Source organism: Nannospalax galili, unplaced genomic scaffold (assembly GCF_000622305.1).
Source record: "Nannospalax galili isolate Female #2095 unplaced genomic scaffold, S.galili_v1.0 scaffold633, whole genome shotgun sequence".
NCBI classification, from domain to species: domain Eukaryota; kingdom Metazoa; phylum Chordata; class Mammalia; order Rodentia; family Spalacidae; genus Nannospalax; species Nannospalax galili.
The window spans coordinates 5,550,002-5,577,592 of NW_008336075.1; the positions used below are offsets into that span (position 1 = coordinate 5,550,002).

The 27,591-nt window shown below is 44.1% G+C and overlaps 1 protein-coding gene and 1 non-coding gene across 2 annotated transcripts in view; one reads left to right on the forward strand and one right to left on the reverse strand.

Moving 5' to 3' along the window:
* Clasp1 (cytoplasmic linker associated protein 1) overlaps window positions 1-27,591 on the forward strand; it is a 289,328-nt gene that overhangs the window by 91,497 nt on the left and 170,240 nt on the right. The window contains exons 3-7 of the mRNA XM_029562400.1: window positions 16,426-16,504; window positions 18,308-18,411; window positions 19,328-19,419; window positions 21,621-21,696; window positions 24,193-24,290. Coding sequence (XP_029418260.1) covers window positions 16,426-16,504; window positions 18,308-18,411; window positions 19,328-19,419; window positions 21,621-21,696; window positions 24,193-24,290 — 449 coding nt within the window. The remainder of the gene's footprint in view (window positions 1-16,425; window positions 16,505-18,307; window positions 18,412-19,327; window positions 19,420-21,620; window positions 21,697-24,192; window positions 24,291-27,591) is intronic.
* On the reverse strand, window positions 15,704-15,828 carry LOC115069985. Its single transcript, XR_003849206.1, has one exon. It is a non-coding gene; the product is annotated as a U4atac minor spliceosomal RNA (small nuclear RNA).

The following is a 27,591-nucleotide window of genomic DNA, read 5'->3' on the forward strand; positions in this document are numbered from 1 at the left end:
TGGGTTGTACAAGAAAGGACTTGAAATTCTCTATCTAGTACCTTTCAAGATCTGATTCCATTCACATAGACCTGGGTCTTTCTTCAGAACTTGGACTTGAGCAGCAACATTGTAGCTTTCCACAAATCTTTTCTGGTCTCCGGTCAAGGTACTGGGCATTTGAACTAATAAGCAGGTGCCGGCTATACTGCCTGAGCGAGGACAGAGCTGTGTATGAAGGGCTCACACTCCCATCTGCTCCAGACAGTTTACCTGGCTGCTCTGTACTAGACAGCCTGTCCAGAGAGCACCATGGGGTGGCCAGGAGTCAGCTTATGTGGCTTGGAGTATAATGGTTAGAGATCAGAGAAATGAGAGAGAAGAGAAGATCAGGCACTGTGGGGAGCCTTCTTTAGAGAAGAGACCACTTGTACTTGGGCCTGGGAGAGGCTGGCTAGTTGACAGGGAATGGGAAGCCACATGAGGAAGGGACCTTGGGAGGATCAGCAGTACCATTTGGGAGGTATAAGTCATGGGTTTAGCTTGGCTTGGGTTGGGACAAAAATGGTGATTTACAAAATGCTCAGGGCTGGTGAAATGGCTTAGCCACTAAAGGTGCTTGTTGCCAAGCTTGACAACCTGAGTTTGATCCTTGGCACCCATGTGGTGGAATGAGAGAAGTGACACCTTTAAGTTGTCCTCTGGCCCACATCATGGCATGCCCTGTGCCCAAATAAATATATAAATGCAATAAAGTTTTTAAAAACTAAGACTTGCTCATATAACATTTCAAAGAAGAGATATGAAAATTAATCTAGGTTTACTTGACTGACAGACAAATAAAGGAACTGGGGTCTAGAGGGACAGGTGACTTCCTTTCCAGATGCTGAAAGTACAAAACCAAACAGGCTGGAGAAGATTCCCTGTACCCAACCACTGGCATTGACATCCAAAGACAAACCCTAGAGACAAAGGCTTAAAGGATAATCAGACCCCAGGGGACAGGCTCAGCTTAGGTAAAATTTGCCTGGTATAGTTCTGTGCATTAGTTTGATCCCCCATAAATAATTGAAGAGTTTGGGATAACTCCAAAGTGGAAACCTTTTCAGATTACATTGATCTAACATTAGTATTCTTCCCAGGTGGTTTTTTTGTTTGTTTGTTTGAGTCAAGACTTCAGCAGTATTGGAGCAGCTGATTGTATCTAGTTTGATGTGCTGTTGGGGTTGTTTGTTCTTGCTGGATGACTGGGTGAAATTAGTGACAGGTAAAATACAGGAAAAGAGATGGGAGGTATAATGATGAGGAGAGTGCGCCTAGCCCTGGGAAGAACTCAGAACCTTCAGTCAACATTTCCTGAGCACATAGAGTAGGTGAGCATAGACAGGCTCCTGAACTGAGTCCAGCCCTAGGCTTTGCTGTAAGGAAGGGAAAGGAAGCCAGGGGCCCCCATTGAACAGGATCTGATATCCAGGCCAGTGGCTGTCAGTCTGTGGTCCATAGTGAGGAACTTACTTTATGAGAGGTAAAAGCTTCATCCTGATGTAAACCACAAAAGTCAGAACACGTGTCTCACAGTGGACCCCATTCTTGAAAGTTGCTGATTTCCTAATGAAAGCACCTTGATCTTTGGCTTTTGTAACCCTGATACCCTGTTGTGGGTAGGTTAGTTGGGGGAAACTGATGGTCTTCATTAGAGAGACTAATGAGCTTATGCTTTAGAAATTTTGGTTTTTGTTTTCTCCTTTAAACCCTGCAATAGAAATGGGCATGGTATTGGCGCCTGTAGTCAGGAGAGCTGCTTGAGCCAGGACTTTGAGGCCATCCTGGGCAGCATAGAGGGACCCTGTCAATAAATCATCAGTCAATACTAAATAAATTTACTTCTGTTTTTCTTAGTCTTGGTACTTGCTGTATTATTCTGTTTTGCCTGAGTTTTCCTGTGCCAGTGGCTGTTTGAGACTGGTGTGCTGAACTGGAGTACTTAAGGGAAGGGGAGGAGGGCTAGGGAGAGATTGTACAGTGAGTGGTTCCCTTTTGCTCCCAGAATGAGGGTCTCACATCTTAATCTTGATTCCTGGGGAATTAAGGAGAGATGGATTCTAAAGGTCAGATACAGCAGACTCCTTTATATTGTTATTTTTTTTCCCCCCTTTGGTCTTTGAGACAGGGTTTCCCTGTAGCCCCAACTACCCTGGATCTCACTGTTGTAGATCCAGGCTGGCCTTGAACTCACAGAGATCCACCTGCCTGGATCCCAGCCCCCACTTTCATTTCTTTTTTTTTTTTTTTTTGGTCTTTTTGAGACAGGGTCTCAGAACTCACTATGTAGACCAGGCCGGCTTTGAACTTACAGAGATCTGCCTGCCTCTGCCTCTGCCTCCCAAGTGCTGGCATTTAAGGCATGTGCCACTACGCCTGACTATTTTTTTTTTCCCTTTAACTTTGTATTGTGAAAATTTTGAAGCATACACTGTTCTTAGAATGTCTGCTGGTAGAGATCTGCCCTGTTTGGGTGGATGTGGTATATAGATTCCATTTTTTCCATATCCTTGCCAAAAGTTGTCATTGCCTTTTTGATATTTGCTGTCTGGATTTCTGAAGATTGAGCATTCTGCTCCTTTGTCTTGGGCCATGTGACACACATCTTATGCTCTGTGTTCTACACCTGGCCCACCTCCATCAGAATGACCTGGATCTAAAAGCCTTCTCCTTGGATTCAGACAAAGGATAGCTTTTGAGTAGTGTCCGCAGTGAAGCTAGGTTGCTGATGCCTGCAGTTTAGTGGATTGATTTTTCATAAAGTATACTTATGGTACATGGGCCAAATTGAAAGCTTCAGTTTCTAAAAGTGCATATGTGTGTGTGTGTGGGGGATCTGTTTGCAGGAACTTACATGCCACAGTGTGTGTGTGTGTGTGTGTGTGTGTGTGTGTGTGTACTTCAGAGGACAACCTTGGGGGTTGGTCCTTACCTTCTACCTTGTTTGAGATGGGGTCTCACCTGAGTACTCCAAGCTATCTAGCTTATGAGATTCTGGGAATTCTGTCTCTGCCTGTCATCTCATTGTAGGAGAGGAATTGTAGCAGGAGTTACATGCATGCTACTGTGCCCAGCTTTACACGGGTTCTAGAGATCTGAACTCTGGTCCTCATGCTTGCATGGCATACCTTACCTACTGAGCCATCTCCCTGGCTCAGAGAGCTGTTGTGATGAACCATCTGTTCTCTGCGAGAGTCTGGCTGTCATAGATTTTTTCATAGCTTAGCTTCTGAGGGTCTTGGGAGTGTGTTATCATGACTTCCCTTTTTTTCCTGTTGCAGTGAGATGTTTCTGGGATTCTTGGAAAATTTCTCTGACATTCTGTAATGTGAGTGTAGCAATGATGTCAACTTGATGCTGCTTTTACCAGCTAGATTAGTGGGGACTGGGAAGCCCACTTATTTGTATTTATTTAATATCATTCTTTGACATTATTATATCTTGCATAAATTGTATAGTTTTTTGTATGTTTGCCTAACAGTAGATCATATGGTTTATCAACAAGTACACGTTAGGCATTCTAACAAGGATGTATTACAGAAGTGTGATGGTCACTGATTTAAATGATCAATTGTGAAGATGGGCAGGAGTAGCACTCACATAAGAGCTCAGGGAAAGGCATGGAGACTGAGGGCTGGTGCTAAGCATGAGTGTACTGCAGAATGGGATGAGGGAGCTGCAGAGCTTGCAGAGCCTTGGCGACCACTCACTTTAGTTTTGTAGACTGGGATCAGAGAGTGAAAGTAACACACATAACTAATGTCATTTGGTGGCAGAACTAGAATGCAGGTTTAAATCTAGTGCAGGGTTTCTCAAATGGAGGCACCACCCCCATGATACCTTGGTTGTACAAAAAGAAGTACAGGGGCTGGAGAGATGACTCAGCAGGTAAAAGTGCTTCCATGTAAGCTGGAAACCTGAGTTCAATTCCTGGAACCCATATAAAGGGGGAAGGAGAGAACCAGCTTTACAAAGTTGTTCTCTGTGGCCATGCATGTGCTATGCCCTCTCACCATGCACATACATCATCATCATCATCATCATCATCATCAATACATAAAAAGAAATAAGGAAGGATATATGTTGGAAGTTATTCATGTTCCACTTAATTTTGAATCCAAGGGAAAGTTGCTTTTTCAAGTGAACAAAAAGGCAGACCAGTGGAATCCATTCATCTACTTACCAAATAAGGTTTTGGACAGTGAATAATGAGGTAAAAATTTCTGTCTCCATGGAGCTTGTGTTCTGCTTGGGAGAAAGGCTTGATTCCCAAGTCACAGTGAATTTCAAAGAACATTGGAAAGTGGTAAGGACTTTGGAGAAAAATAAAGCTGGAGGGAGGGGTGGGAATATATTGAAGTATGTATACCCCACAATGCAGTCAGGTAACTGGTCAGGGCCGGCCTACCTGAGAAGATGACATTTGAACAAAGATGTGCAGAGATGTGGGAACAAGCTAGGTGGGTGTCTTGGGGAAGAGCATTCCAGCAGAGCGTAACAGGTGCAAAGAAAAGGGGCCAGCACCAGCAAAGGGAGATGGGCAGTAGGAGATCCAGAGACGACACGGGAGGTCAGACTGAAAGTGAAGAGCCATTCTCCAAGATGAAGACCAGTTGAACATTTTTGCACAACATAGTGACATGATATGGCTTACTTTTTTTGGTCTTTTTGAGACAGGGTCCTAGATGGCCTGGAACTGGTTATGTAGACCAGACTGGCCTCAATCTCACAGAGATCTGCCTGCTTCTGTTTCCCAAGTGCTGGAATTAAAGATATGTACCACCATGTCTGGCTTGTGACTCACTTTTTAAAAGTGCATCTGGTTGTCTCTCTGAATAGACTGTTGGGTAGGGATGGGGTGCAGGGAGAAGGCTACAAGTAGGGAAACAAACATCTGGTGGCAGTTATTGGTTGGAGTATCCAGATGGGGTTGTTTACTTTTGTAACTGTCTTATCTAGCTACTCTCTACCAGTGTCCCCTGGATCTGCCCAAGTGTTGTGTTTGATGCAGAGAGAAGAGATACAGAAGCTGCCTTTAGGAAGATTGTAGTCTAAACGCTTGGTGCTAGAGAAATTGAGTTGATAAACCAGAGCTCACAACTAAACTTGACTACCAGGAGGGCAGTGCATGGCAAATGTCTGGAAACCCACCTTCTGTCTTGTGCCGGTGGGTGTGGGTGGGAGGCCCCTGGAGTTAATACTTGAAGTGGGTGTTTAAAGAGGAGAGGGAAGCAGAGTGCCTCAGGCCAGGGAACATGTGAGAGCCCATGTCAGGAATGCCATAGGTGGCAGATGGGTTACCAAGAGAGTGTATAACACGAGCTCTCCAAAGAGCTCTGCATAGGCCTCTTGGGACCTGATCTGTGCAGGCCTTTCACCCATAGTGCCAGATTCTAGCCCCTGGCCTTGCTGCCTTCTACAGCAGTCAGTATTTTGGATAGATTGGTAGTGAATACTTGTCTCTTTGACAGGTGTAGAGTCTTTCCATGGTCTCATCACCAGAAAGGTCAGAGACAGATTCTTTTAAGCCTAGTAATGGATTTTGCCCCCCACCCCGCTTTTCCTTTTTAATGCTTTTATTGAGCTGTTGTAGGAACTAACCCACATGTACAGTTCAGTTGGTTTTAGCAGTTTTACAGATTTGTGTAGCCATGATCACAGCCCTGTTTTAGAACATTTTCCCATCACCCCTCAAAGATCTCTCATGCCCATTTGCTGTCTTTCCCCATTCTGAACCCCAGCCCTAGGAAATGATTTGTTTATTTTTTCTGTTTCCATTGATTTGCCCTCTATGGAAGTTTTCTGTGAATGGAATTGTCCAATATGTAGTCTTTGGCATCTCATTTCTTTCACTGACCTTTGTATTTCTCATCTGAGTGGTAGTATGTATTGGTAGTTTGCTCCTTTGTTGTTGAATGGTGTTTCCTGGTGTGGCTATCCTAAGTCTTGTTTTTCCATTTCCTGTTTGGTGAACATCAGATTATTTTCTTGTTTTTGCTGTTATGATGCTACTATGACTATTTCACACCCAAATCTTCTTTTTGAAATTTAAAAAGTTCATTTTTTATTTGCATATGTGTGTGTGTGTGTGTGTGTGTGTGTGTGTTTGTGTGCATGTGTTCCATAGCCTGTATTTGGAAGTCAAAGTAAAACTTGAGTTTGTTCTCTCTTTTTATCAGGTGGATTCTGGGAATTGAACTTGGCTCATCAGGCTTGGTGTCAAGTGCCTTCACTCACTGTATTAGTTACTTTTCTGTTGCTGAGATAGAAACACTGACCAAAGCAACTTATAAAAGGAAGAGTTTATTTAGCTTACAGTTCCAAAGGGGCAAGAGTCAGTCCATCATGGCAGGGAGGCATGGAAGCAGAGGTGGCTGGAGGAAGAGTGTAAGCTAAACTCTCACATCATCACGCAGGCATAGGAAGCAAGAGAGCAACTGGAGATCTGGCAAGGCTTAAGAACTCTTTAAGCCCACCCCCCAGTGACGTGCTTCCTCCAGCATGGCCACACCTTCTAAGACCTCCCAAAACAGCACCACCAACTGGGGACAAAATGTCTGAATACGTGGAGCCTGTGGGGGACATTCTCATTCAAACCATCATACTAGCACACTCACAGAGCCATCTCACTAGCCCTACTTTTTTTTTTTTGAGACTGGATGTCATTATGTAGCCTAGCTTAGCTACTTGAACTCTGGATCCTCCTGCTTCAGTCTCCCAAGGACTGGGATTGCAGCGATATCTTGTTTGGCCTCCTCAGTGCTTTAACTGGCTGACATAGGTTGCCAGTGTTTTTAATTTGGAGGCTTGACCTTCCTGGCTTCTGTTCCCACATGGTATTAGGTCACCAGAGCTCTTGAGAATTTCATACATGCTTATAAGGTATTTTGATCAAATTTATGCCCACTCCCTCCTCTTCAACTCCTCCCATATCTTCCCATCACTTTTTTTCTGATAACTTACTGTACTCTTTCTTCTTTTATTTTTTTTATGGGGCTTTTGGCTACTCTTAACACTCCCTGCCTCTGAAGAGGTAACCCTAAAATCATTTAAGGATTAGATAAAAGTTCCCAAATACTTTCGACATTTTTGGCCTTTGGAACGGAGTATGTTGCTAAGAGGCCCAAGGATATTGTGAGTTTTAGCCAAGAAACTGGCTACATTTCTTTGCGGTCTTTTTACCCTAACTGCCTAGCCAATTCCTACCTCCTATTCTTATCACACCATCCTCTGAAGAGGTTACCCAAATTGCCAATAGGGAATCAGGACACAGATCATTCTGGTTTCTTCCATGCTGAACAGGGATGCAGGGTGAGGCAATTGGAGTACCCCTTCAGTGGGTCTATCTAAAAGACTCCCAGATTGCATAATTCATAAGAGAAAAGAAAGTCCTTTACTGTGAATAGGAGATGTGAAGGAGAAGTAAAGGCAGGAGTAATTAGCATTACAAGTTCTAGACAGGGAACTAGAAAAAAGTCAGAACAGGGCAATTTTCAAATGTTCATATGAGAGTCCATTGGAATTTCTTGACAAGGGCTTCCAAAAGCATCCCTCTATTGGGTTCCTCCTCATTTTTCTTTTGTCTGCCAAGGTTGGACTCTAGAGTGATGGATTCAGGATTTGCTTTCAGGTATTTTGATAGCTGTTGGAGTGCTTAGAATCAGTGTCAGTTCCCTCTCAAAGGCTTCTAGATAGGGGGAGAAAACAAATTATCCATCATTTTAGAACAAATAGCTAGTTGTCTCCCTTAACTACAGGTGGGCACTACAGTATTGCAGACCAAGATTTGAAGTCTTACATCTAGCAGCACTTTCTGATTCAGAACAAAATCATCCATGAGAAATAATTGTTTAAATAACTTTTTTTATATGGACTTAAGCCTAATGTCTGGGAAGTGTAATTAATCCCTTGAACTCCTAAAGAAATATACTGAAGACTTTACTCTTTGATTATACTTTCCTTTTGGGTGTTTAAGACCACAGAATTGGCCCAAATAAATCAAATTTATTTTTACACGTAAGGTCGTTTGAGGAACTGTTCCTCAGGGGTCACACGGGCTTGGGAGGAGCCCCTGGCTCCTTTCTTTTACCAGTTCCATCTATGTGAAGATAAGTCAAAGGTCCTGCTCAACCATGTCTGGCTTCACTTGGAAGCATGGATGAGATGTTTCCTCTGAGTTGACTCTCCTCTTTGTAGACTGGACACTGGTTCAAGTCCATCTCATGGGGTTTCCATGGCCTCCCTGAACAAGAGGACAGGTGTCTTAGTTTGTTTCTCCATTACTGTGACAAAATACTCTGACCACTACCAACTTGGGGAGGAAAGGATTTATTTGTCTTACATGTCCAGGTCATAGTTCATTAGGGAGCCCAAGGTAGGAACTCAGGGCAAGAACCTGGAGGCAAGAACTGGAGTATAGGCCATGGAGGAACACTGCTTACTAGCTTGCTTCCCTATCCCCTGCTCAGCCTGCTTTCTTTTTTCTTTTTTTTGGGGTCTTTTTGAGACAGGGTCTCCCTGTAGCCCCAGCTGTCCTGGAACTCACTATGTAGACCAGGCTGGCCTTGAACTCACAGAGATCCGCCTGCCTCTGCCTCCTGAGTGCTGGAATTAAAGGCGTGTGCCACCACGCAAGGCTTCAGCCTGCTTTCTTATGCAACACAGGCCCACCTGCCCAGGGGTGGCAGCACCCGCAGTGGGCTGGGCCCTCCCACATCACTTAACAATCAGGAAGGTGCCCCATGGACATGGCCACAGGCCTGTCCAATGAAGGCAATTCCCCAATTGAGGCTCCCTCAACCCAGATATGTCAAGTTGACACTAAAGCTATCCAGCACAACAGGTGACTCACCACAGTTATAGGACGTTTTGAGAAATGTTCTGTAGTCCCCTGGAACTTAGTCAGTCTTGGAGAGCAAGGATCAAAAACTGTCCTTTAAGCCCCTCTGGCCAGATTAGTATAGGCCTCAAAGTATGGCTGTTAAACATCCAAGAAGGTTAGTTCCAGCAGCCAGGCACTTTTAATTACCATGTGCTATGTAGATAAAGCTTGGGTAAAAAACCAAATATTCTCAGATAAACCTTGACTAGATATATATTTTGTTCCTTAAACTAGTTGACTAAACTATGACCTTAGAAAATTTAAGATTATGTGTATATTATTTTTGTCTCATCCTTTATATATCATAACAAACCTACACAGACCTTCACTTGCTTAGTTAGGCTTTCTCATTTTTTCTGTCCATTTTGGAAAATATCTCCATTCCCATATCCTTTTAACATCTTTTACATTCTCATTTTCTTTTTAATAATTATGAGGCATAACATTATATGACACATTATATGACATAACATAGCACTAACAAATAAATTTTCCATCTGTTATGAGACTTCTTTTCCTGGGGATACTAAGCAATGCTTATTCCCTTTTAAGGTTCTAGTGTAAAACCAACGTTTGATTAAAGTTTTACCAATCAATGAATCAATGATATGTAGATTTGGTCTTTTCCCACATCTCTTGCATATTCCATTCCTGTGTTTTTTAAAATTTTCCATAATCTTTGCTTGAGTGGTCCAATTCTTCAACTTTATCCTCCAGTGTTGTTATTCTGTTTTCCATTTCATTCATTCTAGAGATGAGGCTTTCCCCGTTGTTTCAAGTTGGCTTATTGAGTTTTGCACTTCCTTCTTCATTTCTGCCTGAGTTTTCTTCAATGTTTCTATCTCTTTTGTGAATTATTTTAGAAGTTTATCCCTGTCTTTTTAGTTCTTTAATTTGTTTGTGTGTTCTTTAAATTCATTGAATTTTTTGATCGTGTTTATGATTGTTCTTTTAAATTCAGTGTCCTGGGTTATCTCTAGGGGGTTCTCCTTGTAGAACTCTTCTACAGGATTGGTGGAGTTTGGTGGGGACATAGTGTTTTGGCTTTCCATTTTATTATTCTTTTGTTGTGATTTTGGCATGTGAATTTCTTTTGTTGTTTATGATTCTGATAGGAGAATTGAGTTGCTTCTGTTTGTATTATTGGGGTGCCTAGATCCTGTCCTTATTGGTTTTGTAAAGCTGGTTGGTACAGATTTCAGGTTCTCTCAGGTTTTATTTTGGAGGGAACTGATGGCTTCAGATCAGCTATTCAGGAGTACCCACAGAAGCCCAAGTCAGGTTCCACTTAGGTACACCCAGGCTTCCTTCTAAGGTTTGGACCCCTATTAGGAATACCACGTGGAGGCAGGATCTGGGCGCTCTCAGGCAGTCCCCTGCATTCTCAGCCCCTATGCCAGAGGGAGGCCAGATCCTGGCACCTCTGGTGTTCTGCTGAAATCTCAGCCATTACACTGATGGAGGTCGGAGCCCACCCTCTCAGGCTGTGTCCAAAGATCACCTTAGCCTACCAAAGCCAGGTCTGCCGTGACCAGAGCGCTTAAGCAGCATCCAGGTTTTGTGGTTCCCCCATACCCTCACCTGGCCAACTGTGCTTGAGTTTGTAGTCAGCTGTCCCAAAAGGTAGCCAAGAGCCTTTGGTGACTATTGGAAGGTAAATTAAGTAACGTTTAATAAAGAAAACTTTCCCATTCACACTGTCCTCATTTTGTGTGTGTGTGTGTGTGTGTGTGTGTGTGTGTGTGTGTGTGTGCCTGTGATAGTCAGATGTCAATCTCAGGTTTGATTCTTCCCTAGTCATCTGTCTGTCTCCCCTTCTCCAACCCTGGGATTATGAGCTGGTGTTGCCCCACAGGTGCTCAGGATGAAATTCAGGTCCTCATGCTTGTGTGGCAAGCAATTTACTGTTTGAGCATTTCCCCAGCCTCTACATACAGCCAATGGTTACTATGTGGGACCAGGTCATTACAGAATACTTCTGTCATTGACATGTTGTATCCGGCTGGTCTGTACCTTCAAAGCTTACTAACTCTGCCTGTCACACGGTGTTTTAGCTTGATTCATAGCCTCCGTAACTGCTGCCTCAAGTAAAAGGAAGTGGTTTGATGGTGCAGTACTCCCAAATGTTATTATAACAGCTAAAACTCTGTGGAAGGGTAGGAACTGGTAGCAAGCCTTTAACTTTGCAAGCCCCTAAGCTAATAGTTATATTTTAACAGACTTTTACTTTTGTGGCTCATTAATTGTCTCTGGAGGGCATTCAAGAAGAGAACTTAAAGAGAGCCAGCCTGGTGGTGGTATTATTGCACTGAGCATCCAGGGACTCCCTGGGTAACTCCTTTGAAACAGTTTTGAATGACTAACCTTCTTGTGCACATAAGGACCTACACACTGATGTAGCACACTTTGACTTTTCTTTTTTCGATTTGTTCTGCGCTCTTATTCTTGGAATTGAAAGTGAGCACAGTCCAGAATGCTGCCTGATTTCTCCTTTAGCTAATAAGCTGCAGCTAACAGCTATACAGTGTATAGACAACAGCATCACACGCCCCAATTTTATAGGACATTCTGGAATATTCTGGGACAGTTAATGTAGAATACAGAATGTTTTCCTGTTATCCCAGCAAGTGTCCTAGTAAGCACTGGTCCTACAAGATAGCAGTACGTGTGGACCTTTTTACCTATCATTATATCACTTACAAAAGTGAAAAATTGAGCCGGGTGTGGTGACACATGCCTTTAATACCAGCACTCAGGAGACACAGGCAGACAGATCTCCATGAGTTCAAGACCAGCCTGGTCTACATAGCAAGTTCCAGGCCAGCTGGGGCTACAGGGAGACCCTGTCTCAGAAAGACCAAATAAATAGATAGATAAATAGATAGATAGATAGGTAGGTATGTAGATAGATATAGATAAAATGAAAAGTTCTGAACAAACGTGTTCATAGGTGTGTTGGAGGACTGGTTCAGCAACTGTAAAATCAACCTGTGGTAGGATGTCACGTAGCCTCTGAACATGGACTTGGGAAGACTTCCATGTGCCTAGATTTCTCACTGGGTGACCAGCGCAAACAGCCTTACTTTCTTCTTTTGGTTTCATTCCTTTGTATCTTCCTTGCTTTGTTTGACCCATGGTGTGTGTGTGTGTGTGTGTGTGTGTGTGTGTGTGTGTGTGTGTGTATACATGCACATGGACGCCAGAGATCAGAAATTGTTTTCTTCAGTCATTCTCTACTTTTAGTTTTTGAAGCACAGCCTTTCACCTATTTGGCCTAGCTGGCCATCAAGCCCTGGGGATCCCCCTGTCTCTGCCTCCCTAGCATAGAGTTACAGGCATGCACCACCATACCTGCCTTTTTTTTTTTTTCTTTCCCCACTTAGTGCTGGGGATTGAACTCAGATCCTTGTGCTTGCATTGCAAACACTTTACCAGCTGAGCCATCTCCCCAGCCCCTGACCCTTAATATTTTTAAAGTGCTGCTTTTCTTTCTTTTTTTTAAAAAATATTTTATTATTTTTATTTTATGTGTGTAAGTGTATTGCTTGTATGTGTGTGAGTGCACCTGTGTCGTGCAATGCTGTGGAGGTCAGAAGAGGGCTTCGGATTCCGCTGGAACTGGAGTTAAGGATGGTTTGTAGCCACCATGTGGGTGCTGGGAATCGAACCTGGGTCCTCTGCAAGAGCCTCTTAACTGCTGAGCCATCTCTCCAGCCCCTAAAGTGCTGTTTTTCTAAAGAAGGGGATAGGTACTTATTGAATGCCTACTGTATGGCAGACATTTATTAAAACTTGGCTAACCCTCATATGTGCTCTGTAAGGTAAATGTGGTATTAGTTGGAACTTTTGGAGCTTGGAGATGGACAGCTGACCAGTGAATGGTGGAGCCCAGTGTGCCCCCTCCCCCACAAGCCTGCACTTAGGGAGTCCATGTGCTCTTCTCATATCTGGCATTATCAAGGCACCAGGGAGGCTTTAGAGGTTATTTGATGTTGGCTGGGAAGTATTGTGACTTACTTAAGGTCTTAAGCTAGCTAGAGAGAGGTGACCAAGACTGAAAGCATGGGGTTTGTATATATTGTGACTGAGCTGCACTGAAAATGGCCTTGACGTACTCAGGAGACTCATGTTTGTTTGCATGTGTCATGACCTTGGACAATCTCGATGGATTTGGTGTGCATTCCTTGGAGTTATGGTAAGGTTCACCTGCTTATCCCCAAAGTGTCTTACAAACAACAAAATGCACTGTGGTCTAGTTAATTTAGCCCTATAAAGTTTGGGTTTTCTGGCCTGCTACTCTCCTATCTGGGGTCATGAAGCTCTTCCTAAAGCTGTACTGTTTAGCTTTCCACACGTATCTGTTGTTGGGATTCTTTCTGTGTACAGCGTATTGTAGGAGTCACTTTCCTTTTATTCCATGTAGATTCTGAATTGACCAAACGGCATAATTCCCACCATTCTGTAGCTTGCTGTGCCAAGAATGTGCCCAAAGATGCTTGCATCTGCTGCTTTTCTGTCTGTTGACCGATCGATTGTCCCATTGAATGACCAGGCTATCCATTTGAACTAATGGCATATGGCCTTTGTTCCTGCTGTTTTGTACAAGTAAGTTTTGATGTCTAGGAGAATTTTTCACCACCTTGTTTCATACAATGTCTTGCTGTTTGCGTTTCTCCATATAGTTCGGATTCATACTGTAAAGTTTGTTACAAAAAGGAGAGCCAAGTGCGGCAGTGCACACCTGTAATCCCAGAGCTTTCTCTTTCACATGTCCACATTTTCAGCATCATTACTCTTGTGCTTTGGAAACATTTTAAGTAGACTGAGGGCTTCCTTAACACAAGCACTGAGGATATTGCCAGTGTAGCCACTAAGTGACACACGGTGGGTAGTTATACAGCCTGGGTATGGGACACCAAAGGACAATTCAGATCCTAGGTGGCACTGAGCAGCATACTGTGAGATCTTACTGCACGGTTCAGAACAGCACACAATTGAAAATGTATGAATTCTTTATTTCTGGAGTTTTTCATGTGTTACTTTTGGACTGTTAACTATAATAACTAAAACTACAGAAAGTGGAATTGTGGAGAAGGCTACCATGGCAGAATTTGCTTCTGTTTTAAGACTGCATTGTATGGGTAAGACCAAGTGTTGAGCATCCTTTCATCTGTTTTGTTGGCTATTGTAGATAATGCCATGAACATGGGTGCACAGATGTCCCTTGAGACCCTGTTTTAACTCCTTCGGGTTTATGCCCAGAAGTGGAATTGCTTGATCATTGGTGATACAATTTTTTTTGAAGGACCTTCATACATTTTCCCACAAACCCTCACTTTACACTCTCTCAGCAGTGCACGGAGTTCTGATTTCTTTACACCATCTCTCTTTCCCTTCTTCTTCCCTTCCCTTCTTCTTCCTTTTTTTCTTGATAATAGCCATCTTAATGAGTATCAGTTCCATTGAAGCTTCTGTTCTTTCCTCTCTATCGTCTCTTACTTGCTTGTAAGAATTTTCTCTTTGCCTCTCTGTGCTTTATCCTGGCTCTTTTCTGCAACTTCATTCCTGTTTAATTTCTCTTGTTCAGTGCACAGTGCACTTTAAATAAAGCCCATTCATCGACTACTTGATATTTTATTTATTTTTTTGGTCTTTTTTGAGACAGGGTCTCCTAGTAGCCCCAGCTGGCCTGGAACTATGTAGATCAGGCTGACCTCGAACTCACAGAGATCTGCCTGCCTCTGTCTCCTGAGTGTTGGGATTAAAGGTGTTTGTCACTATGCCTGGCTTGACTACTTAATTTGATCTATTCATTATTTGGTTCTTTCAAAAAAAACAAAAAACAAAAAAACAACAACAACAACAACAAAAAACCTCTTTGGAATGTAACCTTTTGTCTTCCAGGCAGGCCAAGAGGCTATAAAAAGTTATCCTCACTGTCTTAGGTGCTCTTTCCCAAGGGATGCTGGCTCTAGGACAGAAGTGGACCAGTTGCTCCAAGCTAACTGGTGCTTAAATCAGATTATCATCAAATTTTCCTAAGGAAATGGCTTATTTTTCTGCCCCTAAATTCCACCCAGGATTCCTTATTACACTTTGTCCCTCTTGCTTCCTCTTAGCTGTGACAGTTTCTCAGACTTCCCTGGTTTTGACCTTGACAGTGTGGAGGAGCATTGGCCAAGAGTTGTGAGTTCTCATGTTTTTCTGGTGATTACACAGGGCTTTGGGGGAACTGTCAGAAAGGTGTGTTTGTGTCACCTTCTATCAAGCTTACATCACAAGCTTATATCAGCATGACTTAGCATTGCTAATGTGGACCTTGGTCACCTGGCTGAGGTAATGTTTGTGAAAATACTGTAAAATTACCTCCTTTCCTACTGTACTTTTAGGAAGGAAGCCAAAGTGAAAATTTAAATCCTGTAGTTCAGAAGTAAAACTAGTATTTTGAAGTGTTTTAGACCATTACATAGTTTTTTTAAAATTGCTCACAATTTAACCTCTTTAAATAATTGAAAAAACTGAGAAATTATTTCCCTTTAACACTTCCAATTAGTCAGTTCTTTCCAAGGCCAGTCATGTTTTCTAGCTGCAAAATTACAGGCTGCTAGTAACTAGCTGTTATTGTTTGACTGTTACTGGTTTGTTCTGGCTGCTTCCCATTGAAGCAGTTTAGGTGTTAGAATGCCATATTGAACAAACGCTTTCGATAGAACAGTTAACAGCGCCCCCCCGTGGGCAAACCTAAGCACCGAGGAAATCCTGTTTTTTGAACTTACATGCGGGGGAAAAGAGGTTTCGTAATGTTCCAAAAATTGCACCAAGGTAAAGCAGAGCTCTAACCGATGCGGGTGTGTTGCAAGGCGTTAGCAGTACTGCCCTCACTACGCGTTCATTGGACAGTAGCTCAACCCCAAGAAAAGGATGGTTGTCTGCGAGCGCGTGCGGACCGCGGCCGGGAAGCGCCAGTCCCGGGTTGGGTTGCGGTGACTACCGTGGGTGGCCGACCCCGGCCTCTAGTCGGACCGTGACTTCCGCCACCGTAACTCCCGGCGCCGACCACTCCCTTTGCTTTTCTGAGACTCTTGAAGGGCTTCCAAAGGCTGCTCGGCTTTACCCAGAAGGCCGCGCGTCCTGAGGCTGAAAATTTGCATACGCGCCTCTGATGGGAGGCGGGGAGCGCTGCGTCTAATTTGCATGCTAGCCTCTGGGGGCGGGGCCTCGGAGCTGCCATCTGCTTAATTTGCATATGAGTGTGGGGGCGGGGCTTTCTGGGCGGGGCTACCGAAAGCTCCATCTCTGTGCGCCTCAGCCAGGGCAATTTACATGCACCCCTTGGTGCGGGGCTGTCGTAGGCTTCTGCCAGTCTGTCGCCACTCTTTTTTATCCAAACAGTGCCAGTCTTACCCGTGCCGGAGCATCCTCCCCTACCACCCGGTCTTTCCGGTCGCTGGGGCTCTGTAATCGCGGGGACAAGACATGTGATCTCGGGGCACCGCTGACGCTCTGTGCGTTTGCCGTTGCAGGTGGTCCTCCTGGGCATGGACATCCTGTCGGCGCTGGTGACCCGGCTGCAGGATCGTTTCAAGGCGCAAATTGGCACAGGTGAGCCGCGGATGCAGACCCAGCCCTATAGGGCTGCACCGATGAGGTGCAACTGACCGGATCTCTACACCACCTGGGTCAGCCAGCCCCTTCTCCTCCAGCCTTCTGCGCCCCGCCTCCCCACCCTCCTGGGCTCTCCTTACTTTGGGCCACTGCCTCTAGCTGGCATCTTTCCCCCCAGCTCCGATTTATTCCTTCCTCTATCACCTTCCGGCTTTCTTGTTCTAATTATGTTTGAATGTGAAATATTACTAGTTTTTAAATGCAAGGTTAGCCATCAGACTTTACATCAGCCAGTTCATGTTTGACCCCAGCCCTTCAGTTGAGGGGCAGTTTTCTTTGAAAAGCCCTGCAAAAAGTGACCTAGTTGGATTTTCTCACAGGTGATTTTTATTTATGTAACTGTTTAACTGTAAATGTCATAAGTGTGCAGTGAATGCTCACTCCTTTGAAGGGAAAGGAGTATGCCAGCAAAACGAAAAAACCATGGATCTGATAGATTTAGAGACAGTTTAGATATCAAAGTATTTCATGGTGGCAATGTAAACACTAAGCAGTTCTGTTTGTGCATCTCTTTCAGTGTAGAATCTTTTTCTTTTTCATGTGTGTGGCAGTGCAGAGACTAGAACGATGGCCTCTGTGTGCTAGGCAGGCATTCTACCACTGAGCCACACCCCCAGCTGGAGTTCCTCCACTTCCATTAGTTCATTAGTATTTTCCCTTTTTCTTTACTGTAGCTTTCTGGTTGGTTTGCTTACCTAAAAAGATGGTGAACCATAAGAGAAAACTTACTGGTAGGAATTTGATATTTGATCTGTTTTCCATTCCCTCCACATAAGCTGAGTTTTTCAGTTATGTCTTATAGTAGAGGTTCATGGACTCTCACTATAGGCCTGACAGGCTTGGGGCACCCATGAGTGGGTTGGCCCACACTTCAGTGTGTAGGGGAGTCGGCTTCATGTGGTTGTGCATGTCTTGTGTGTGATATAAAGTAAAAAGCCCTGGATGTCAGTGAAACTTGCTGATCCATTCTATGCCCAAACTGATAGGTTGGATCATTTAAAATTTTTTATTAGCATATATTATGCATAATAATGGATTCATTATAACATTTTTATACATGCATGTCATATATTTTGATCACACCCTTTGCCTTGGTTGTTTTCCCCCTGCTAATCCTCTTTTCCCACATAGCCTCTTTCTACTTTCATGTCTTTTTTTTTCCTTGACCCATTGAGTTTTAATAGGATTATTTTCAGGTGCATGGGCACCTTACCAGTGGCTACACCACTGAAGAAAATGTATCTCCTTCCCCTAGCAACCATTACCTGCATATAAATCCTCAGGAAAGGGTGGGTCCTTGTGGACATCCCCCCCCCCCCCCCTTTTGAGACAGGGTCTCATGTAGCCCTGACTGGCCTGGAAGTTGCCACACAGCTGAGGATGACTTGAACTTCTGATCCTCCCTCTACCACCTCCAGAACGCTGGGATTACAGGCTGAAGCAGCTCCCCCCCCCCACCCTCAGGTTTCCTTTGTGTTGCCCTTTCTGCCATGACCTTCTATTTTAATATTTCATCCAGTTCCCAATATGTTGAGATTTGACTGGGGGAAAGTATAGGAAGGTGATACAGGATTTGTTGTTAGCTAAATGGACTTCAGCAAAGAGAATGGAGCTGTAACCAAGAGTGGGTGGTTTTGGAATTAGCTATGTTAGTAAGGCCAGCTAACTGCAGAGTGAACAGATGGTAACCACAGATCTGAAAATCAGTTTCCTTTGATCAGTTTCCATTTTGATTTCCAGTGCTGCCAAGTCTAATAGACAGGCTGGGAGATGCTAAGGACTCCGTGAGAGAGCAAGACCAAACTCTGCTGCTAAAGATCATGGATCAAGCTGCTAATCCCCAGGTAGGGCCAGAGGAACATGTCTGTGTATACAAACAGCCCTCTAAACTTAATTTGTTTTTTGGTTTGTTTTGGTTTGGTTTTATTGGTCTTTTTGAGACAGGGTCTCCCTGTAGCCCCAGCTGTCCTGGAACTCACTATGTAGACCAGGCTGGCCTTGAACTCACAGAGATCTGCCTGCCTCTGTCTCCCCAGTGCTGGGATTAAAGGCATGCGCCACCATGCCCTGCTTAGACTTAATTTGTTTTAATCTGATATATTAGAGATGAACATTTTCATGGCATGCAATCCCTCCTCATATGAGAGACTTAAATGCATGATTAGCAAAATGTAACATTTGAATACATTAATGGGTTGAGCATGGGTGTTGAGTGCTTGATTAATTTATTAGACTCTTTAGCTCATTTATGGGACTGGCTCTCCCCTTCTCTGAAAAGAGATAGCTGGCAGCCGGTAGGCCTGGCCAGAGTCCTGTTCCCCGTCTGCTGGTGAGCTGGGCCTGCTGGGATGTATGGACTCAACCCTGCCTTCCAGGGTCTCACTGGCCATTGTTGGGGGTGCAGCTGGGGCAATCAGCAAGTTTTCTAGGGGAGATAGAACTTGCAAGGGTGGGGGTGGGGGTGGGGAGGGTTGTTCCTGATAGAGCAGTGTGAATGTATGGTCTCTGGTAAGTTGTGCTCTCTTTTGGGCCTCACTTTACTCAATCATAAAATGGGAGGCTATTTATGCCTCCTCAGGGTTGAGGATAGTGTTGCATTGTGTAAGTGCACACTTTGAACATTTTATCTGGATATGTTTGGTAAAGATACATTATGGGATGAATTTGGCTTCTGCAAAAGCTCTTATTCTGTTGTCTGCTTCTTTACTGAGTGAAGGGCTGCAAAAGTCTCTCCTCTCACTTGTTCCTTGTTACTTGCAGTATGTATGGGACAGAATACTTGGAGGCTTCAAACACAAGAACTTCCGCACAAGAGAAGGCATCTGCCTCTGCCTTATTGCAACACTCAATGCGTAAGTCTGGGGTGGACCCCCAAACTGTGCTTGGCTAAAACTTTTTAATTTTAATTTTCTAATTTTTTTTTTTTTTTTTTGTCTTTTTGAAGCAGGGTCTCCCTGTAGCCCCAGCTGTCCTGGAACTCACTATGTAGACCAGGTTGGCCTTGAACTCACAGAGATCTGCCTGCCTCTGCCTCCCAAGTGCTGGGACTACAGGCATACGCCATCACGTCCGGCTAACTTTTTTATTTTTTAATTAAGATAGCCTTATGTAGCTCAGGTGGCCTTGAACTAGAACTCCTTTTGTAATTGAGGATGTCTTGAACTTAGGATCCTCCTGCCTCCCCCTCAAGTGCTGAAATTAGCACAGCATGCATACCAACATGGTGCTGGGGATGGAACCCAGGGCTTCATGCATGCTAGGCAAGCACACTACCGACTGAGCTACATACTCAGTCTCTTGATTACAGCTTGGGGGAAAAAAAAAAAAACCCAAAAACCTTTTATTCTGAATTGCAGGTTTGCAGTCAGTTGCAGAGAAGTGTCCTGGCCTTCCCTCTTTTCCTCCTCCATAGTGGAAATAGTTTTGATAAGTACAGTGCAGCATTCAACACCACGAAAGGAATATTGGTCCTGTCCACAGCAGAGCTTGCTCAAAGTACCCCAAGTATACACTAGTGTGTATACATACACCTCTGGTATCACCACAGGGCTCCCCAAAAATGTTCCATAAATAGGTTCAGACTTTATGTAATTTTTTTCATGATCACCTTTTATTCACTTAGTGTAATTCCCTAGAAGTTGCAATATATGTTGCTGATGGTGATAATATTCATTTTGTTTCATTGAGAGGGTATCAATGTAGTCAGGTTTGGTTTAGCCATTCATCTAACATTGAAGAAAATGTGAATGATCTCAAGTTTGGGGTCACCAAGAGTAAAATTGCTGTAGTCATATGTACAAGCTTGTTTGTGACCATAAGTTTTCATTTCTCTTGCATCAGCCCAAGAGCACAACAGCAGGGTCATTTGGTAAGCCCATTTCTAGTTTTAAAAGAAACTGCCAAAATACTTTCCAGAGTTGTCTGTTCCATTTTACAGAATCTGTTCACAGAGGGTGTCTCTGGTATCAGCATTTGCAGGGTGAAAAGTGATTAACAGGCTGGAGAGACGGCTCAGCAATTATGAGTGCAGTTGCCGCTCTTCCAGAGGACTCAAGTTCAGGTCTCAGAATCCATCTCAGTATCCAACCTCAGGTGGCTCACAGCTGCCTGTAACTCCAGCTCCAGGGGAATCCGACATTCTTTTCTGGCGTCCACAGGCACCCCCACATATGGCAAACATAACACACACACATCTTTCTTTAATTTTGGAAGTGACTAACTTGAAGTTCTCAGGTAGAGCAGTGTGTAGTCAGGAGCCCTGTAGCCGTATTGCCACTAGCAGCATTAACTGTCTGAAAATCCCTCCAGTGATGACACCCTTTAAGGCGTCTGATTGGGTCTACTGAGTTTGGCAGAGTGGGAAGTATGACCTGACACAGCAGAGCTAGGGTTTGTAAGGCAAACAAGATGGTAGGACAGGAGCTCTGGCTTCGCCTTCAGCAGACAGAGCCACTGAGGGCCCTGAGCTGATGAACCGGGGTACATTTACTTTGGAGACTGTTCTAGTTTGCTTCTCCGGTGCTGTGAGAATTACCATGATCAAAAAGCATCTTGGGGAGGAAAGGGTTTCTTTTACCTTACAGATTACAGTTCATCATTGAAGGAAACTAAGGCAGGGACTCCAGGCAGGAACCTAGAGGCAAGAATTCAAGCAGAGAGCTTGGAGGAACATTGCTTACTGCTCACCTTTCCCTGGCTTACTCAGCTACTTTCCTTGTACAGCCCAGACCCATCTGCCCAGGGATGGCACTGCCCACAGTGGGCTGAGCCCTCTTACACCAATTAGTAATCAAAATAGCACCCACAGACATACCCACAGGCCAGTGTGATTGAGATAATTCCTCAGTTAACGTTCTCCTTCTAAGTATCTCTAGTTTGTGTTAAACTGACAAAAACTAACCAACACAGAGCCAGTGTGGATAGAATGGAGGAGCCTTGGGGTATGAGGGACTAATAACACCCTGGGGTAGAAGAAGGCAGGCCTGGGCAGGGCATCTGTCTTTTCTTTTGTTTGCACTCACAGTAGCACCCACCTTTTGCCTTTCATTTGCAGCTCTGGAGCACAGACTCTAACACTAAGCAAGATCGTGCCACATATATGTAACTTACTTGGAGATCCAAACAGCCAGGTGAGTGAAAAAGAAGACCCTAGGGGGAGAATCAAAGCCTGTAGACAGTTAAAGTGCATTCTAGTTTCTGTGTGTGCAGTTGGTGGGTGGGACTTAATCTTTACAGAGGTCTGATTATGGTTTAATATATCAGCTACCCATTGGCATTTATAAAATATGAGCAAATGTTATGTCTACTCTGCCCTCTCTTGTATGTTGAGCTGTAAAATGATTTCTATTCTAGTTTGTTTTCTGTTGCTGTGATAAAGCAACTTAGGGAGAAAATGGTGTATTTCATAGTACAGGTTACAGTCCATCATCAAAGGAAGCCAGGGCAGGAGCTCCAGCAGGAACTTGGAGGGAGGAACTGAGGCAGAGACCATGGAGGAAAGCTGCGTACTGGCTTGCTTCTCTGGCTTGCTTAGATACATTTCAGATATAGCTCAGACCCAGCTACCTTGGAATGGCACTGCCCTCAATGGACTGGGCCCTTTTACATCAATAGCAATCAAGAAAATGCCCCACAGCCATGGCCACAGGCTGATCCAATGGAGGAAATTCCTCAGCCAGGATTCTCTCTTCCAAGGTGTATCTAGCTTTTTGCCAGGTTGATAACAAAACTAACCAGGTCAGTGCCATTCAGAGCAGCCTTCAAGATAAGACTACTCTGCTTATCTCTGCAGCCTAGAGGTGCTGGGGACAGGGGATGATAACAAAAGGGCCTGAAGGGATATTCTGGGAACTGAATTTGGGTACTCTGCAAGAGCAGCAAGCACTCAACTACTGGGCTGTCTCTCCAGGCCCAGCCCCAGTCCCAAACCGTAGTTACTGTCTTAGAACTCTGTTTCCGCATTGAGGGTGAGAGCTTTAACGTTTGAATCTTGGTAGATACTCACTTATTATATAAAGTTTGGGAGACAAGATGATGTGGCCTACACTTTGCCCTTTACATTAGAACAGGAGGTTACAAATAGTTACCTCTCCTGTGACACTAGCACATCAAAGGATTGTAAACCGTAGCTTGTGCCCCCTCACCCGGTCCTTTCTCCCTCTCTTTACTTTGGTTTCATTGCTGGAGAACAAATAGAAAGCCCTGCTGTTGGCACAAGCTCTTCCTGCTGTGTTAGCCCTACCACCTAGCCTCCATGCTGTTCCCTATTAAGTTTTTCTCCTTTCCTTTTTGTTTGCAAAATTATAAACTTAGAGAAAGCCTGAAAGAGCAGTATGGCGAACAGCTGTGTTTACCAGTTAACATTTTGTCAAATTGTGTCATATCTCTGTGTGTTACATGTTTACAGATAAACCTTTTTTTCTGAACCATTTGAAAATAACAGATGGATGTAACATTTCTACCCTGGAAAGTTCAGTATATCATGTAATAGCAAAGATATTTTCTCATATAACAACATGTAATTTTAAAAATTACTTATTATTTGTGTTCTGTGCCTGTGTGTGAGCATGCGAGTGCCACAGTGCATGTGTGGAAATTAGAGGACTATGTGAGCCAGTGCCTTTGAGTAGCAGTGTCGTTTGGATCTAGACACCTGCCACATTTCATCTGAACCTACTGAAGTCTGACCCTTTGGAGCATTGTTGAGGCAGCTTCCTGCTGTAAAGGGTTTCTTGATGTCCCGTGACACAAGTGCTCCGTTCTCCCTCCCACCTTCCCTCTCTCCTTCTTTTCCTTCCTTTTTCCCTCCCTTCCTTCTCCCTTTCCTTCTTTCCTTTTTTCTACCCCTGAGTCCCTCTTTCTCTTTTTCTGTGGTACTCTTGTGTGTTCAGGTACATGTGTATGTATACACATGAGTGCAGGTGCATGTGGTGGCCGGAGGACATCCAGGCACTATCCACCTTATTTGAGACTGGGTCTCTCACTGCTCTGGAATTTACCAAGTAGGCTTGACTGGCTGCCCAGTGAGCCCCAGATACCTGCCTGTCTCTGCCTCCACAGTGCTGGGATGTGCCAACACACTTGGGTTTTGTACATGGGTTCTGGGGGTCAACTCAAGACCTCGTGTTCACAAGATGAGCATTTTCAGTGCTGCTCCCTTCCACTGTGATCTATGGTGGGTAGCCCTGTATTAAATGTAGCATTTATATACTTTTTATTCTTTCCAGGACTGTGAGTTCCTTGGATGTAAGGGCTATTTGGCTGTTATTGGCCCATTTTCCTTGCTCATTTTTACCTATTCTTTATCTAGAGTATTTTACCTGATTTTTAATTTTAGCATAATTCATCGTTTTATGTTTTGAAAACTCTGGTTTCCTGACATCACATGTTAAAAAGTGGGAAGAGCTAAGGGATCTGTATAAAGGGTCAGGGACTTTCTTCTACCCTTGGGATTGTTCCACACAGTGAAAACATCTGTGTGGCCACATCCAGCATACATAGGGATTGTGTTCACTGTGCTGCCCACAAACTTGAAACAAGTTGGAGTAGTATATGGCCTCTTGGGTTTCATCTGGAAGTCCTGGGGAATGAACAGGGAGCTATAAGATCTCTTCTTTTATGTCTAGGTTCGAGATGCAGCAATAAACAGCCTGGTGGAGATTTATAGACATGTAGGTGAACGTGTGAGGGCAGATCTCAGTAAGAAAGGACTGCCGCAATCTCGGTGAGTGCTCACTTTCTATTTTTTCCACTTAAAATTGTTTTTACATTTCTTTGTATGTGTGTGGGCATGCATGCATGTGGAGGTCAGAAGTTAGCTTGTAGGACTCTGTTCTCTACTTCTCCTTCTATCTTACGGGTCTCAGGGACCAAACTCAAGTCATCAGCCTTGGTGTCAAGTGCTTTTATGCAGGGAGCCATTTCACTAAATAATGATAATTTTATTGTGTGTGGGTATTTTCTCTACATGTTCTCCTGCTCTTTTTCAGGTCCTATCTTTGTGTTATTTTTGATGTGGTAATTATAATCACAGAATACATAATTAGCAGGCTGGTGGCTAGAGAGCTTGTCTACATCACATTTCAGCCATACCGTTCCACCTCATTCCCTCAATAATAAGACTCGGGCCTGGGAGAGTAGCAGAACCCACTTAAAGCTGACTGTGGTGGTGTGAGCATGTAATCCCAGCACAGGGGTCATGGAGAAGACAGATCCCTAGGGCTTACTGACCAGCCATCCTAGCCAAATTGGTGAGTAAATAGACCCTGTCTAAATAAGCAAGTTGGATGGCACCTGAGGTTGATCTCTGGCTTCTATGACATGTACACACATGCAAACACATGATCTAATTCTCTTTCTCTCTCTCTCTCTCTCTCTCTCTCACACACACACACACACACACACTTGCACACATGTACATGCATGCTTACACAGGATTTCACATCCCATACAGATTTTAGAAGTGCCTTTAAATTGATTGGTATTGAGACATTGAATAATGGTTTCACTGTAGGCAGCACCATTCCCAAGGCAGGGGTTTCTCATATGGGTGGAGAAATCAAGCTGAGCACAAGCAAGTGAGCATGCATGTACTCATTTGTCTCTGCCCTGGACTGTGGATGTACTATGACCAGCAGTTTTACATTCCTACCACCTTGACCTCCCCAACTGTGATGGACTGTAACCTTAGGCTGTGAGCTAAAATAAACCATTTCTCCCCTAGGTTACTTTTTGTCAGGGTGTTTTATCACAGCAGCAGAAATGAAACTAGGAGAGAGGTACTAGTTAGGTACTCAGTGTTTTTAGACATGGAACTCATTCTTTGAGACCTGAACCAAATGGTGGTTTCCATAAGGGGCATCTTGAATTGCTGCACTCTGGGCTAGCAACAAAAGTCTGTGCTCCCATGTCCAAGGAATGCTCTGTTGGTGTTCAGCTGCCATAAAGCTGGGTTGAAGTCTCTTAGGTATAGCCACAATAGGAGCCATGTTGGGGGCATTACCACACAGAGAATGAGAGAGTTAGTCAAACCAGACTAGAACAGTGAGGAAAAGGGCCTCCTGCCTGGAGAATTCCAAGGGAAGACGCACGTGCCAGGAACACTAGCTGTCCTAGTTTGTTTCTTCATTGCTGTGACAAAACACTCTGACCACTACCAACTTGGGGAGGAAAGGGTTTATATCATTTTACATCTCCCGGTCACAGTTCATCAGGGAGCCCAGTGTAGGAACTCAGGGCAGGAACCTGGAGGCAGGAGCTGGAGCTCAGGCCATGGAGGAACACTGCTCACTGGATTGCTCCCCTGGCCCCTGCTCAGCCTGCTTTCTTATACAACACAGGCCCACCTGCCCAGGGATGGCACCACCCACAGTGGGCTGGGCCCTTCCACATCACTCAACAATCAAGAAGATGCCCCACAGACATGGCCACAGGCCAGTCCAATGAAGGTAATTCCCCAATTGAGGCTCCCTCAACCCAGGTGTGTCAGGTTGACACTAAACCTGTCCAGCACAGTAGCCTTTGGGTGTTCTACTGCCTGGTTGTTGAGGCCTGTCAAGTTATGGTCAATGTGGCCACAAGTGGATAGACCTCACCCCTTTAAGAGAGCCTACAGGATTATTTCACAAGTGCCATTTAGAACTGACAGTACTCCCCCTGGAATGGAAGTAATACTCACCCCTTCCAGAAATGTTAGAGACAACCAGATGAAAGTATACCTCAGCCCTTACTTGTAAAATTCCAGGTATGCTCATGTCACTGCAGAGGGTGTGGTTGTGACACAATAAAGTGGTACTTGAGTCAGGGTGTACCCTGGCTACTTGTGCAGTGATCCTGCTTATGGGCTTGCCCAGCCATCTGAGATCTTTGTTGCTTTAAAAAGGAAGATGATGGAAACATCTTAAAATTGAAATTAAGGCGTCTTTCCAGATCTTTAGTAACCACTGGATTTGAATGTGAGTGATAAGTGTTACTCATGTCTGGTCCCTAGGTGGTAATTGTACTTTTACTTCAGTGTCTGCTTTGATTTGTGGGTAGTGTGGCCAGGAGCAACTTGAAAAAGATTCTGAAGCCATATCTGGGCTTAAGTGGTTTGGAAAGATGGTTCGTATCTCCTGTGGGATGGGAGGGGAGAGACACTGTAAGAGGCAGGTTTCTTGCTCATTTTGCCAGTTGTATTTTTGACTTGCCTCTTACCTAGGCTTCAAGCTCTGGAGAATAGCAACATTACCACTCATCATCTCTAGCTGTGTTGAGGTAGGCACATAACACACTTGAGTATTTGTTGCACAAGTGAGTGAACGAATCAACTAAGATCAGAATGTGTAAGTTACCCAACATTCCAGAGTGAAGCCAGTAACACCCTTAGGTGTCAGCTCTCTAACACTGTGATGTGACTTGTCCCATGTGACTCTCTACATGGCCCAGAACTTTTTACCAAGAGAAAATGGCTCTCATCTTGGCCCCCTTTTCTTCTTCTAGTTAAGAAAAGACAAATGTGTGAATGATTAGCCCACAAAAGGCAGGATGGGGATCTAAATGACTAGTTCAGTCCCAGAAATGGGCGGCACCCATTTGAGTGCAGAGTACTTTGCTTGGGACTTAGTTTTTTTAAAAATATTTATTACTACAAATGAACCTACCATTTGACCCAGTTACACCACTCCTTGGCATATACCCAAAGAACTCATCCTATTGCAGAGACACTTGTGTATCCATGTTTGTTGCTGCTCTTTTCCCAGTAGCTAAGAGATGGAAGCAACCTAAGTGTCCCTCAGTTGACGAGTAGATAATGAAAACGTGGTTCATTTATACAGTGGAGTTTTACTCAGCAGTAAAGAAAGGTGAAATCATGAAATTTGCAGGTAAATGGATGGAACTAGAAACTGTTAGACTAAGTGAAATAACACAGACTCAGAAAAAAAATCGATGTATGTTCTCCCTCATATTGTGGATCCTAGAACCAAACCCTGATAAGTGAGTATGTATCCAGACGTAACTACAGGAACCAGGATAATGGAATGGAA